Source organism: Solanum verrucosum, unplaced genomic scaffold, assembly GCF_900185275.1.
Source record: "Solanum verrucosum unplaced genomic scaffold, falcon-dt-bn FXZP01000118.1, whole genome shotgun sequence".
Taxonomy (NCBI): domain Eukaryota; kingdom Viridiplantae; phylum Streptophyta; class Magnoliopsida; order Solanales; family Solanaceae; genus Solanum; species Solanum verrucosum.
Genome location: NW_026020568.1, coordinates 878,151 through 891,898, shown reverse-complemented (window position 1 = coordinate 891,898; position 13,748 = coordinate 878,151). Strand labels below are relative to the sequence as shown.

Below are 13,748 nucleotides of genomic sequence, written 5' to 3'. Positions count from 1 at the left end.
ATTTTCAAATCTCTACCCAAAAAGTATTTTGTCCCACTTTTTTCACTATTGGCCTTTCCATAGCTACCGGAAGGGGTCGTTACACCAAGATACTAGAACTGATTTCGTTTCAATAGGAGTAGCATATTAGATTTCGAAAGTTGGAACTTTGAATGTTAATTACATGTTAACTTGCAATCGATTCACAATCACAAATTAATGCGAAAAATTCTAATATTTCATTATTTTTAAATATAATATGCAAAATATAATTTTCACAAATAAATTTATTTGGTAGGATTTTCAATAGTTGATTAATTTATCTTTATAAAATTTTAAAACCTACATAATTAGTATAATTTTATTTTAAGAAATCTAATACTAATAAAAAAATTTAAGTCAATCAAATGTATTTTTAGAAAATCATTTACACCCATGAGCCATGACTTATATCGGACGGTCAACCACATAAAATGGTAAGTTGGATTGGGTTAAAAAGCGGCCCAAAAAGAAGCAAAAAAGGGGCATCTCGTTTCAAAATTTGAAATACAGCACCGAACAATGTGTACCGTTGGAAACACTCAAAATCTCTGCCTAATTCATCTCTCATAGAGAGAACTCTCACAGAAACGAAGACGAACTCAACAAACATGAGACGCCATGGATGGCAACGTCCTCTTCACACATTGCAGGTTCGTCGTTTCAGCCGATTCTGATTCTGCTATTTTTTTATTTTATTTTTTTCTGAGTTTACTTGTTTTGAACTGGTGTTAAACTGCAGATTGTGGGCATATCGGTGTTCTGTTTCCTCTTAGTATTTTTTTACACCTTCATCGGTCTTCTGCTCGGTAATAGGGTTGTTGAGATCACTGTCACCTCTGTTTTCTCCTTTGTGGTAATTTTAACTTTCACTAGTGATATGGTAGCTCAGTATAATCGCTTAACTGTATTCGAGGCGGAAAATTGAATTTTGGATGTGTGATTTACTTGTATGTAGGCACTTTCTGCTGCATTTCTGTTTGTAAGGTGTGCGGCTATCGATCCAACTGATAAGACGAGGTTCAGGATGAGGAGGAAAAGCACTCGCACTGCTTTTTCGAATCTTAATTATGGATTTGTATTGGGACAGATTGTTGTGAGATTTCTTAGGAGAATTGAGCGCAGAGTGCTTAAGACATTTATAAGGAGAAAGTACCTGGATCCTTTGAAGAGTAATCTTCATTTGGAGCCTTTGCTCACATTTCCACTACTCGTCAAAGATGATTTGGTTGCGCAACAGACAAAAGATGATGACATTTCGTTTTGTTCGCTTTGTGATTTTGAGGTTTGCAGCTGCATTTCTCGTTACATTTTGCTAATTGAATTTGTTGAACTTACTAGGTATATGTTTTTTCTTTCACTATCTGCTTGCACACACCAATGGCAAAGCCAAGAATTTATACAAGGGGATTCAACTAGAAAGTGATAGCTGGGATTTGAAATTGTGACCTAAATAAGTTTTAAACCTCTTTTCCCATTGCACTAAAATCTTCCCTCATGTCAAGGAACAAATCTACTTCCCTATGCCAAGGATATTGAACAGTTCATGCAAAACCAAAAAAAAGAAATCATTCTTGCCAAAAATGTGCAACTAGCTCTACATCTGGCACACACAATGAGAATGTGGTGAAGCGAGATTATGCAGATTCTAATAGTTGACAACTATATGAAATTACAACAATAACATACCTAGTGAAATTCCATGAAGTGAGGTCTAGGGAGGGTAGTATGTACGCAGACCTTACCACTACCACACAATCAACTATATGAAGCTAAAAAACAAAAAAAGTAACAACTATATGAAATTATTATGCCGATATTAATAGCTGATAGCTATATGAAATTGTCTTTCTTGATCACCTTTGCAGGTTAAAAAGCGTAGCAAACACTGTAGGACCTGCAATCGATGTGTGGAGGGATTTGATCACCACTGCAGAGTAAGGAGATAGGGTCTCATTCTCTGCTGCGTTGTATATTAAGGTACACCTAAACTCAAACTGACAGGATCTTTGTTTTTGAGTTGTTGCAGTGGTTAAACAATTGTGTCGGGAAGAAGAACTATACCAGCTTCATTTTTCTAATGATATTCCTCTTGATAATGGTTACTCCCACTTTCTCTCTTGCTCTCTCTTTCTTTTTTCGATATCCCTATTGAGTTTGCATCTTAAGCAGCTAACAAATTTCTTACTGAAACAGCTACTTATTGAAGGAGGGACAGCTGCTGCAATATTTGTAAGGTGCTTTGCCAACAAAAGGAGCATTGAGCTAGAGATTCAGAGAAGATTCAGTGCCAAGTTCCCTAGAGGAGTTCTGGCAACTATTTGTGTATGATTCTTTGCTTGCTTTCTCCACTATATCTCCCTCAGTTTTATCAGTTGTTCATCTTTCAATGTACAGTTTCATCAGTTGTTCATCTTTCAATGCATATTTTTGCAGGTAATCTTATTTTTCATGACATCGTATTGTGCAGCAGCGCTGGGACAGCTTTTCTTATTTCATATAGTTCTCATCCGGAAGGTATGATTGCCCCCCTTTTTCCCAATGATTTGGTGCAGTGCAACCGTAAAAAGCATAACAAATCTTTTGGATTTGATTTTGTGGATAGAAAGCAGGAATAGCATCACAAACAAAAAGTTCTGGTTTTTGCTTAACAGTAAGCGCAACGGAAACCTTGTAACATATGTACAAAATAACTTTTCGTTGAGAGTTTTGTGTGAAATTCCCACATGTTTCTTTCTTTTCCTTTCAACTAATGTAAGATAGTAAGTAGGCTTACTATGAATGTAATAACTGAGAAGTAAAAGCAAGCTTATTTATGTATGGGAAATAGGAAAACAAAAAAATGAGCCAGTTGATTGCAATATACTCCTGAAAGATAAGTGGATATAGGAAGTTGTGTTGTTGCAAGCTTTAGTGTGGAACCAGGGCTGCAATTTCTAAAAGAACACCTTAAAGTACTATGTATGTTGGTGTAAAAATCCTAAAGCAGCTCATCTTGGAGCTACTATTGCTAGTTGCTACAGTGTTAGGAATCCTAAACTAAGGTTCATCATCTGCTTATCTTCATAGTTAGAGCTGCTGTAACCAGTTTGTGCTGAGGGAAAACACATTGGAGGCCTGTAGATTACTGAGAACATAAGAAACTCGACACACGAGTTTGCCCAACATTCTCTGTTAAGTTTCTTGGTTTCACAGCTTAAGATAAACTATGGTTCTCTTGGCAGGGAATGAGAACTTATGATTATATCTTGGCAATGAGAGAGGAGAACCAGTCTATGGAGCTTTTGGAGTCATCAGAAGATTCAGATTCCTCCTCTGATGAGAGTATTGACTTTGATTCACCTGAGAAGCCGTCACTTGTTTCAAGACTTACATGCAGAGAAAAAAGAATGAATCAGGTATATATGCACATTTTTCACCTCAAAAACTTTGCCTCAATTCTTTTGCGTACTTAAATCAATCAAAACTGGATATTTCTCTTTGATCTTGTAAGTTGAATTTTGCAATATTTCTATCAGAATATGGAGACAGTATCTATAAAAATCGATGGAGAATCATCCACATTGAAAGAAAAGCGAGGTTTTCGAGCTAACATTGACCCTTGGAAACTTATAAGTATGAGTAGAGAGAAAGCACTGCAAGCAGCTGAAAAGGCAAAGGAACGGCTCATCAAGCAGAAGGGAATAGTAGACCCTTTGAAGCCGCTACCACTAGAAACAAGAAGTGGACCACTGATGAATTTGGACACTAATAGAGTTCCCTTATCTGTGGCTAGCAGTAGGGAACTTGCTTTATCGAAAGAAGTGATCATCACAAAAGGGAGGTTAAGCGGGGGATCACCAATGCAGCTTTCTAGTCCCAGGCGAAGACATTGCTATTCTCCTACAGTTGTCCCTACACCTCGTAGTGGTAATACTACTGTACCATCCCCATCACCAAAGCATAGATATAAAGGAAATTTCGACTTGAAGTTAACGCAAGTCTCCAAGGAACTTGAGACTTACATTTCAAGGCAGGTATTATTCTCTGCCTTGAAGAAAGAAAATGAAACTGCAGCATCGCCCAGATAACATCACTGGTGGATCGGAGGTGGCGACACTCTCAAATTTCTAACATCAACAAATTGAGGGGCTGCTTTGAGTACATTTTTCTTCTTTTAATTTATTTGTAATAGCATTTATGTTACTAATATTGTCGCACAAGTTGACTTCATCATCATAACGAACACAACATATGTATGATAATGCTGCCTGCAATATCTTGTTTATATATGTTCCCCAACAAAGTGGAATTGAAAAATATAGACTGTGCTTTACTTTTTGAGGATTATTGTTGCCCTTGTAATTTACCTGAAAATTCTATTAATTAATCGAGAGATGTGCTTTACTTTGTTCTCGTCGCATTTGAATTTTTTAAATAGAGATAACTACAAACACTCTCACGTGATGAACTTAGGTGGCATGTCACATGATGTTCACCTCATTAAAATGTCAGTTGCACATTGGATTGGGTGCGCATAATCCTTTTCTACTACATTGGATTGGGTGCGCATAATCCTTTTCACATAGTAGAAGGGCAAATGTGACCCTTTCTCCATTTAATTTTTGGTCTCACTAACAAAAGTTTAAAAAATTTAAATTCCTGGAGAGAAAAATTCCGACTTTTGTGGTTGTAATTGCATAGGTAATTTGTTTCACTGAGCTTATATTGCATAATATCCTTAAGGATTTGGATTTAGTTGGTAGGAAATTGAGGGGCGGCTGGTAAGGGTTGAAAAAAAGACTTTGGCCTTAGGCCCCCAATTTTAGGCGGTCCCATTTTTTAGTTTACTAGTTTCACGGCACGTGCGTTGCACGTGTGTATCGCATGTATAGTATACAATGTTGTAAAATAGAATTAATATTACTAAATTAATGTGTTTAATAAATAATTATAATTGAAAGAACATAGGACCAATATTTTTAAATGATTAATACATATTTTCATAGAGTTACTTGTATTTTGAGATCATATTGACTAGTTATCATTTAAACATTTCAAAATACATTCAGAATTTAAATTAATGTTTTTAGTAAATAATTATAATTGAAAGAACATAGGACCAATATTTTTAAATGATTAATACATATTTTCATAGAGTTACTTGTATTTTGAGATCATATTGACCAGATATCATTTAAACATTTCAAAATACATTCAGAATTTAAATATGGTGAGAAAGTGACATTTCTTTAGTAGTAGTATTTTTACTTCACTCAATTTTGTAAAAAAATCTAACCAACAAATTTATTTTTAAAAAAATATCAATAGCCTTTCTTCTTGAGGTTACGAAAATAAATGATGGACACCATTTAAGTATAATTATTATCTTAAAAATTCACACTTGAAATTTAGTATGTGCATGGCACTAATGAGGATTACCATAAATATTTCAATATTTTATCTTTATACGTAATTTATTTTTTACAAAATATTATTACTCAATTAATATTTGAGTAAGACTATTATAGAGAGGTAGTTTTACAAAAAAAAGGGTACTTTGTTGTTATAACGAATGATGGTTAAATAGAGGCTTGAGTGTATGTCAAATATTTAGCTTGACCAACACTTTGTATATATATATATATATATATATTTAGTAGCATAATTTAAGTTTAATATATGAACATCACCTTTGGTGAAAAATATTTCATTTCATTAAATTTCTACCTTATCTTTGTAGAATTGTAGTCTTTTCATTTTTTCTGCCGCATACATATCATATAGTTGTTGTCTAATGAAAGTATCTAGTATCTTATAGAAGTTTTATCGTGCTATAAAATATTTACCTTTTTTAATAATAAAAATTAATTGATGAATAAAATTTAAAGTGTTATTTATAGATTCCTTAATTTGATTTAAGAATTTTTTATGACCAATCACTATTTTCTTATCTATTTTTATATATCTATCAAGGAGTATATCTTGTGACATAACATTTTCTAAAATTAAAATGATCACAAAATAACAAGAAATTCATACTTAAAAAATTGCATACTTATTAAAAATATAAAAAAAATATACATATATGGAACAATACATAGCCAATGGAGAAGGAAGACAAAAATATATGTTCATGCTACATTCACTATATTGTTCCATTTGATTGAAATATCTTCCTACCAACACGTTACTTTCTCCGTTAATTTTTACTTACATATGTATTAAAAAATAATATAATTATTATCATGATTATATGATCATATTATAAGTAAAAGTGAAAATCTATTTTTGAAATAGTGGATATAACATCAAAACTAATAATTCAATAGACTATGTTGATGCCCGTTGTTTTAGTAAAATTAGAAAGAAACTCCTTTGTTTGAAAGAATAAAAAATGAAAAAACAAAGAAGAAATATCTTACCCAAATCATGTGACTTTTTTCACATTTATTTATTATTATTGTCTTTCCCACAACTTTTCATCACTATTAACTCATGATAATCGTAAGAAAAAATATGAGTGTGAATTGATGAATGATTTGCTACAATTTGTTCACGGACTCTTTCTTATATGTTACCTCGAATTTCGTTGAATTTTTAACTTAATCAACTGTTCCAAATAACCCTTGAGGTTTTTTAAGAAGAAGAAGAATAGAAAACTTAAAAAAATCGTAGTTTAAAAGTGAGAGAAAACCCTCTATTTATAGCTAACAAATAGTAGTATGAATAGGTGTTAATTGTGCCTTATTAAAAAAGTTTCAACCTTTCGAAAAAGTCACAACCTTTTGGCAAAGTTACAACTCATCGGAAAAGGCACAACCCTTGGAAAAGTAACAACTCTTTGGAAAAATCACAACCTTTCAGAAAAGTCACAACTCATCGAAAAAGTCACAACCCGTCAAAAAAGTCACAACCCTTTAATGTGAAAAGGTATTTACTTTTAATATTTTAAATTAATAAATAAAATAAATTGATTATTTTTAATTGGGAAAATTATAGTAATTTAACATTCAAGTTTGGGAGTTCATGCTTTTAAGGTAATATAGATTGCGTAGAATTAAACTAAAAATAAAATAAAATAGAACTAATACTCCAAATCAAAACGACATTAATAAGGTGACTTGATATGACTATTACTTTTTACCTTTTCAATGTGTACTTTTTTTTTATTGTACAAGTTTTTTTTTTTTTTTTTTACCTTATTCTTTTTCTAATTTTATTTCTATATACCCTATCCTTCTCTCTTTCTCTCTTCTAATCTTACATCTCTTTCCTATTCAAAACTTAAGAATTTACTTGTTTTATTGATAATTTCAATTTTTAAAAAATATAGTTTATGTTTTAAATTTGGAGAAAAATATTCGCAGCAGTCCAATTCCTTTTCGAAAATCAAGTCTTCATAGTTCTTGAATCCAGTAATATCATTTTAATTTCTAATATTACTTTTGTTTTGTGTCTTATGTTTATTATATTTTATTTGATGTTGTAAATAGTGTTTAAAATATTTGTTAGATTTTAATATGTCAACTAGAAAATATGAATCCGGTCATTCAAAACTTAAAAGAAAAAGAAAAGTCGGTAACTTGATAAAATCTCAAAAAGGTGCTTTTGATAAATTTTTGGAAAACAGTGTTAAAATTAAATAAAAAAAGATAGGGGAATGCTCTTTAGAAGAACAAGTCACTAACGTAATTGAAGTTGAGTTAGATAATGCTATAAATCAAAAAGAATAGGAGAGGAAATTAGTGAAAAGTCGGATGTAGTTTCCCAAGAAAATCAAGAACTTATAAATGAATTAAATAATCATACTCCTAAAAATATCTATGATCCTAGTCAATGGAATATTGTTGATACAAAGTTACTTATTAGTAGAAAAGGGACCAATTAGAATTACCGACACATGTTTTCCAAAGGATAAATTTTAAGGCACTTTTCTACTACATATTATTTTCAAAAGTTGGCAAATGGAGTAAGACATGAAAGAAGATGGTTAGTTTATTCCAAAGATTTGAATGAGGTATTTTGTTTTTGTTGTAAGTTATTTAATACGACCTTTAATGCAAAGAATAATAAGTTAGCTAATGAAGGTAGTAGAGATTGGAAAAATCTTTACTACTAAGCTTAGAACTCATGAAACAACTAACCAACATATTATTAATATGAGTTCATGGAGTGATATAGAATTTATATTGCGTAATAATAAAATAATCGATAAAAACATTCAAGACCAAATTAATAGAGATAGAGAACATTGGAAAAATGTATTGTCAAGAATTATTTTTGTCATAAAAACTCTTGGAAAAAATAATTTGGCGTTTAGGGGGGGAAATGAAAAAATCTATCAAGAAAATAACGGAAACTTCTTGAGTCTTCTTGAAATGATTGCAGAATTTGATCCAATCATGCAAAAACATATTCGAAGAATCAAACATGATGAAATTCATAATCATTATCTTGGACATAATATACAAAATGAATTAATAAATTTATTGGCAAGTGAAATTAAGAACAAGATTATTGAAAAATTTATAAAAACAAAGTATTTCTCTATCATACTTGATTGCACGCCAGATACAAGTCATCAAGACCAAATGTCTTTTATAGTACGGAGTGTAGATATTTCGGCAACTCCAATAAATGTAACCGATCGATTAATGCTTAGAATTCTTAAAAATGGATGATACAAGGGGAAAAGGTCTTTTTTGAAGTTATTTTAGATGAAATAAAATGTATTGGACTTGATATTGATAATTTAAGAGGACAAGGATATGACAACGGGTCTAATATGAAGGGAAAACACCAAGGAGTGCAAAAAAGACTTCTTGATATAAATCCTAGATCATTTTATACACAATGTGGTTGTCATAATCTAAATTTGGTACTTTGTGATATGGTTAATTCTTGTACGAAAGCTATATCATTCTTTAGAGTAGTACAACGTATATATTCACTATTTTCTTCGTCTACTAAGCGGTGGAAAATTTTAAAAGATAGTGTACCTAATTTAACTCTTAAATCATTGTTAGAAACACGATGGGAAAGTCATATTGAAAGTGTTAAAGCAACAAGGTTTCAAACTCCAAAAATAAGAGATGCTTTATTTAAATTAGAAAAAGTTAGTGATCCAAAAATTAAAAGTGAAGCTAATTGTTTAGCAATTTTTGAGCTTGAAAATCTTAAATTTTTGTTGGATATGACTATTTGGTATGATGTATTATTTGCTGTAAATTCAATTAGCAAAAGTTTACAATCAAAAGATATGCATTTTGATGTCGCTATAGATCAATTAAGAGGTTTAGTTTCTTTTTTTAACACATATAGAGAAGAATGATTTACAAGTGCTATGATTTCAGCTAAGGAAATTGCATTAGAGATGAATATAGAACTTGAATTTTGTAAGAAACGTGTAATTTATAGAAAAAAACAATTTGATGAGAATGTTGATAATGAAATCACAAGATCTCTTGAAGAATCATTTAGAGTTGATTACTTCTTATACATAGTAGACCAAACCATCTTTTCACTTCAAAATAGATTTGAACAATTTGAAGTATATGAAAATATTTTTGGGTTTCTATTCAGTGGGAAAAAAATGAAATCATTAGATAATGCAAATTTTAAAAAATATTGTCTTAATCTTGAATGTTCCTTAAAACATAATATTCACTCAGATATTGATGATCTAGACTTATTTTCTGAATTAAAAGTGTTAAGGGGAATCATACAAGTAGAAGACAATACTCTAATTGAGATACTCGATCAAATAAAAAGACTTGATTCTTTTTCAAATACTTACATTGCTTATAGAATAATGTTAACAATTCTTGTAACAGTTGCCCCAGCAGAAAGAAGTTTTTCAAAATTAAAAATAATAAAATTTTATTTAAGATCAACCATGTCTCAAGAAAGATTAAGTGGTTTGATTATATTATCTATTGAAAAAGAATTATTAGAAGAAATTGACTACACAAAAATTATTAACAACATCTCAAAAAGCTAGAAAAATAGATTTGAAATAAAAACATATATAATATCATAATTATGCGATCCATTTGAAAGATTAAGTGGTATTGGTTACTTTTGAAGCAAAAAGCATTTTGGTGAACCTAACAAATTATAGAGACCATTAAGATTTTATAACAAATTCATCATAATTATGCGATCCATTAGAACTGGTAACTGTACAATTATTGCTAATCATCCTCAAAATTTGGCCATAAATTCTATCTATGGAAATTCTTTTTATATAATTTCAACAAATTATTCACAAACTAATGCCATTTTTTCAAGTGAATAAAATAACCACCTAAAAACGTGGTAGCAAAATTGTGGCTAAAAAGAATTGAGAAAATTAAAAAATAAGTAAAAGAAAACAATTACGGAGTTACTACCTTTGATATCCACGTGGCAATTACACATTTGTCACTTTAGTGTGACATAGATCGCTATCCGAGCAATCCATCTCTTCTCCAATCTTCACCGTTAACACAAAATCTAAATCAACGGTCTGTATTCACTCTCAACCACTTTAGCGCCAAAAAAATTAAAAATTCTCCAAAATTTCCAAATTTCCCGCCCTCCATCTCTCTGTATAAAATCCCCCATTACCCATCACTCAAATTTCACCATTGTTTAACATCTTCAACTTTTCTCAATATACACTAAAAATGGCTCGTACTAAGCAAACAGCTCGCAAATCCACCGGTGGTAAGGCACCAAGGAAGCAACTAGCTACTAAGGCTGCTAGAAAATCTGCTCCGGCGACCGGAGGTGTGAAAAAGCCTCACCGTTTCCGTCCAGGAACTGTGGCTTTAAGAGAAATCAGGAAGTATCAGAAGTCGACGGAGTTGTTGATCAGGAAGTTGCCGTTTCAGAGGCTGGTGAGGGAGATCGCTCAGGATTTCAAAACGGATCTGAGGTTTCAGAGCAGTGCTGTTGCTGCTCTACAAGAGGCTGCTGAGGCGTACCTTGTTGGAGTGTTTGAAGATACTAATCTGTGTGCTATTCATGCTAAGAGGGTTACGATTATGCCTAAGGATATCCAGCTTGCTAGGAGGATTCGTGGAGAAAGGGCATAGGTAGAAGAAAGTTGTTAGTGTTTTATCTGTTTTACTGTTTCTTGTTTGCATCTGTTGTTGGAATGGTAGGGTTAGTTGTGTAAATCTAATAGATGATTTCAGTTCAGTTGAAGTATGTTTACTATCATTTTCGAATCTGGTTAATGGAATTTGTGCTTTGTTTTCTTCAATCAAAGATCTTGCAATTTTGTTGGTGTGTTTCTTGCTCACAATTGAAGCTAGATGCACTACTTAGGGTGTAAATTGACTTTGTTTTTATTGTTGATGCTCTTACTTACTACACATTAAAAATTTTGTTGAATGAATTATATGGAATTTGTAGTAAAATAGACAATAGGCAGCAATCATTCAATTTAATGTATCATGGGGTAGTTTGGATTGATTATTGGTCCAAAATCATTTTAAAATTATCCAAACCAAAAATATAATATACATTTATCAATCTCATTGTTATTGGATTTGATTCATACACAATAATCATTCAAATATGAAAAATTGACAACAATTTATTCAAAATGAAAAATAGTTAGAATGATTGATTTTATAAAACTTTTGATCATTGAGTTTACTATGAATTCACTATTTTCACTTTGGATAGTTTTGCTTTCATAATTAAATTATAAATAAATTTTGATGAAAGCATATATTAGATCTTTAAAATTGTTTTATAAAAATAATATGTTATGTATGTATAATAATAATATATATGTATATAATTTATTGGTTTGGTTATTTATTCAGTTTTTTTCTAACAAAATTGCAATCAAATCAAATACTGTATGTTTTTAAAAATCCAAAATCAAATCAAATCAAACCAAACCCAAATAAAATTGATATATTTAATCCGGTTTGAATTGATTTTTATCCAAATCGTAAACACCCCTAAATTCACATACTATTTGTTGTGAAACTCCTTATGATTTAATTTTAAAAATCTATCCAAATGTTTGAACATAAATAATAAAGTAATTATATTTGATTGGGCTAGTATAGAAAGAGTACAATTGATAAAACTAAATAAGTAAATGACTACAAATATACAATTAATCAATGACTATAAACCAAAGAACCTTTTTTAGGGGGAAATTTACCCTGGGTGTCTATGAGTATACAACTTACATTAGTATACCTTAATAATTTGATTAAACTACACTTCTATTGTTGTATAACCTCCGATCGGACATGCAATTATGTAAATTGTATGTTCAAAAGGTATATAACGAGCAAATTCATTGTGTGCAATTTTTTTATGGAAGAAATTAACTTTAGTAAAACAAAAAAAAGTAGTCAAAAAAATATATAATTAGTGTATCTATTGTCTAACAAATATAAATATTTTGGTACATGTGTTTTAATTTGGTTTCAATTAATATTTATGTCTTCAACTTTAAATATGTACAAGTAGACACTTAATTACCTCATTAAAGTAAGACATGTTTTTTTAAAAAGACACTTCAACTTATTAGGGGTCCTATTACCCCATTATTATGTAGTTCAGAGAGTGAGCTGAACCAAAAGTAAATAAATATTTATTTAAGCATTTATTTTATTAGAATTTTTTTTTCTTTTATTTATTTTATTGTACTTTCTCAATTCTTTATTTTTGTTATCTTCTTTCCCAAATTTCAAAAGAACCAACTACCTCTTTTGTATCTTCTTCAACTTAGAAGACCCATTTTCTTCGCTCATTTTTTTCCTTGTCTTCTTGCTTCTCTTTGTTCTTTTTCCTTCTTTTGCCCTTATTTTTTTCCAAAATAATAATAATTGTAAGCCTCCTTGATAACATTGTTCCTTTTTTAAATAAATAAATTGTTATTCAGTTCTTTTGCATGTAAATAAAGAAATTTCTTCGATTTGAGAGTATTATAGAATTCCATTACCTTCATCGTAATGGATTTCCGCTGCATAATTGTTATAATTTTGAAAAAGAGATGGTAGATTGGAAGTGATTATTAATTTTCAACTTATAATTCATTAGTAATTTTATTTTTGATTTAACAATAATTTGATGATATTAATGGTGAAAATGGTATTATAATAGTGACGTGATAAAGACTACTCCGGAGGATTGACGAAGATGGCGTCTACGTAGAGGATTCTTGGTGATAAAGGACTGAAGAAGATCAGAGGGTAATGAAGAAAGAGAAAAAGAAAAAGAAAATAAAGTTAATAAAATAAGAAAAAACAAAAATGAAAATAAAATTAAAAATTAAAATAAACACATGACAGATAATAACTGGTGCATGATTACACTTCTTTTCTTGCAATTGAGGGTGGCTGAAAAATGGGATATTTACAACATTTTAAAATTGTTTAAGGGGTACTAGGACCCCCACAAAGTTGAAGTGTCTTTTTAAAAAAATAGGTCTTTTACTTTAATGGGGTAATTATGTATTTTTTCAAAATTAAATAAGTAAACACATGTATCTTACATGCCGATCTAGGTCACATGTGTTTAATTGTCTAATTTTATATAAACTTAAGTGTTTAATTATGCACATTAAAAGTTGAAAAACTTAGATAACAATTGAAACTAAATTAAAAGACATATCTATATATTATGCCCCAAATGATTAAACTTTGGGAAAATTACGCAATTAAGCAAACTTATACTACTTAATTACTCATCATAGCTATAGTTTGCTATAATTACCACTCACAACTAACATT

The 13,748-nt window shown here is 30.4% G+C and overlaps 2 protein-coding genes across 2 annotated transcripts; both read left to right on the top strand.

Annotated features, from left to right (window-relative positions):
* Nucleotides 1-586: 586 nt before the first annotated feature.
* Nucleotides 587-4,293, top strand: LOC125810532 (protein S-acyltransferase 18). Its single transcript, XM_049490005.1, has 9 exons — nucleotides 587-671; nucleotides 761-874; nucleotides 977-1,303; nucleotides 1,887-1,955; nucleotides 2,048-2,119; nucleotides 2,215-2,343; nucleotides 2,455-2,535; nucleotides 3,243-3,416; nucleotides 3,537-4,293. The coding sequence occupies exons 1-9, from the start codon at nucleotides 630-632 to the stop codon at nucleotides 4,086-4,088; spliced, it is 1,560 nt and encodes a 519-aa protein (XP_049345962.1). The 5' UTR covers nucleotides 587-629; the 3' UTR covers nucleotides 4,089-4,293.
* A 6,328-nt stretch (nucleotides 4,294-10,621) lies between these two features.
* LOC125810539 (histone H3.2-like) lies at nucleotides 10,622-11,248 on the top strand. Its single transcript, XM_049490015.1, has one exon. The coding sequence runs from the start codon at nucleotides 10,668-10,670 to the stop codon at nucleotides 11,076-11,078; it is 411 nt and encodes a 136-aa protein (XP_049345972.1). The 5' UTR covers nucleotides 10,622-10,667; the 3' UTR covers nucleotides 11,079-11,248.
* Nucleotides 11,249-13,748: the final 2,500 nt, after the last annotated feature.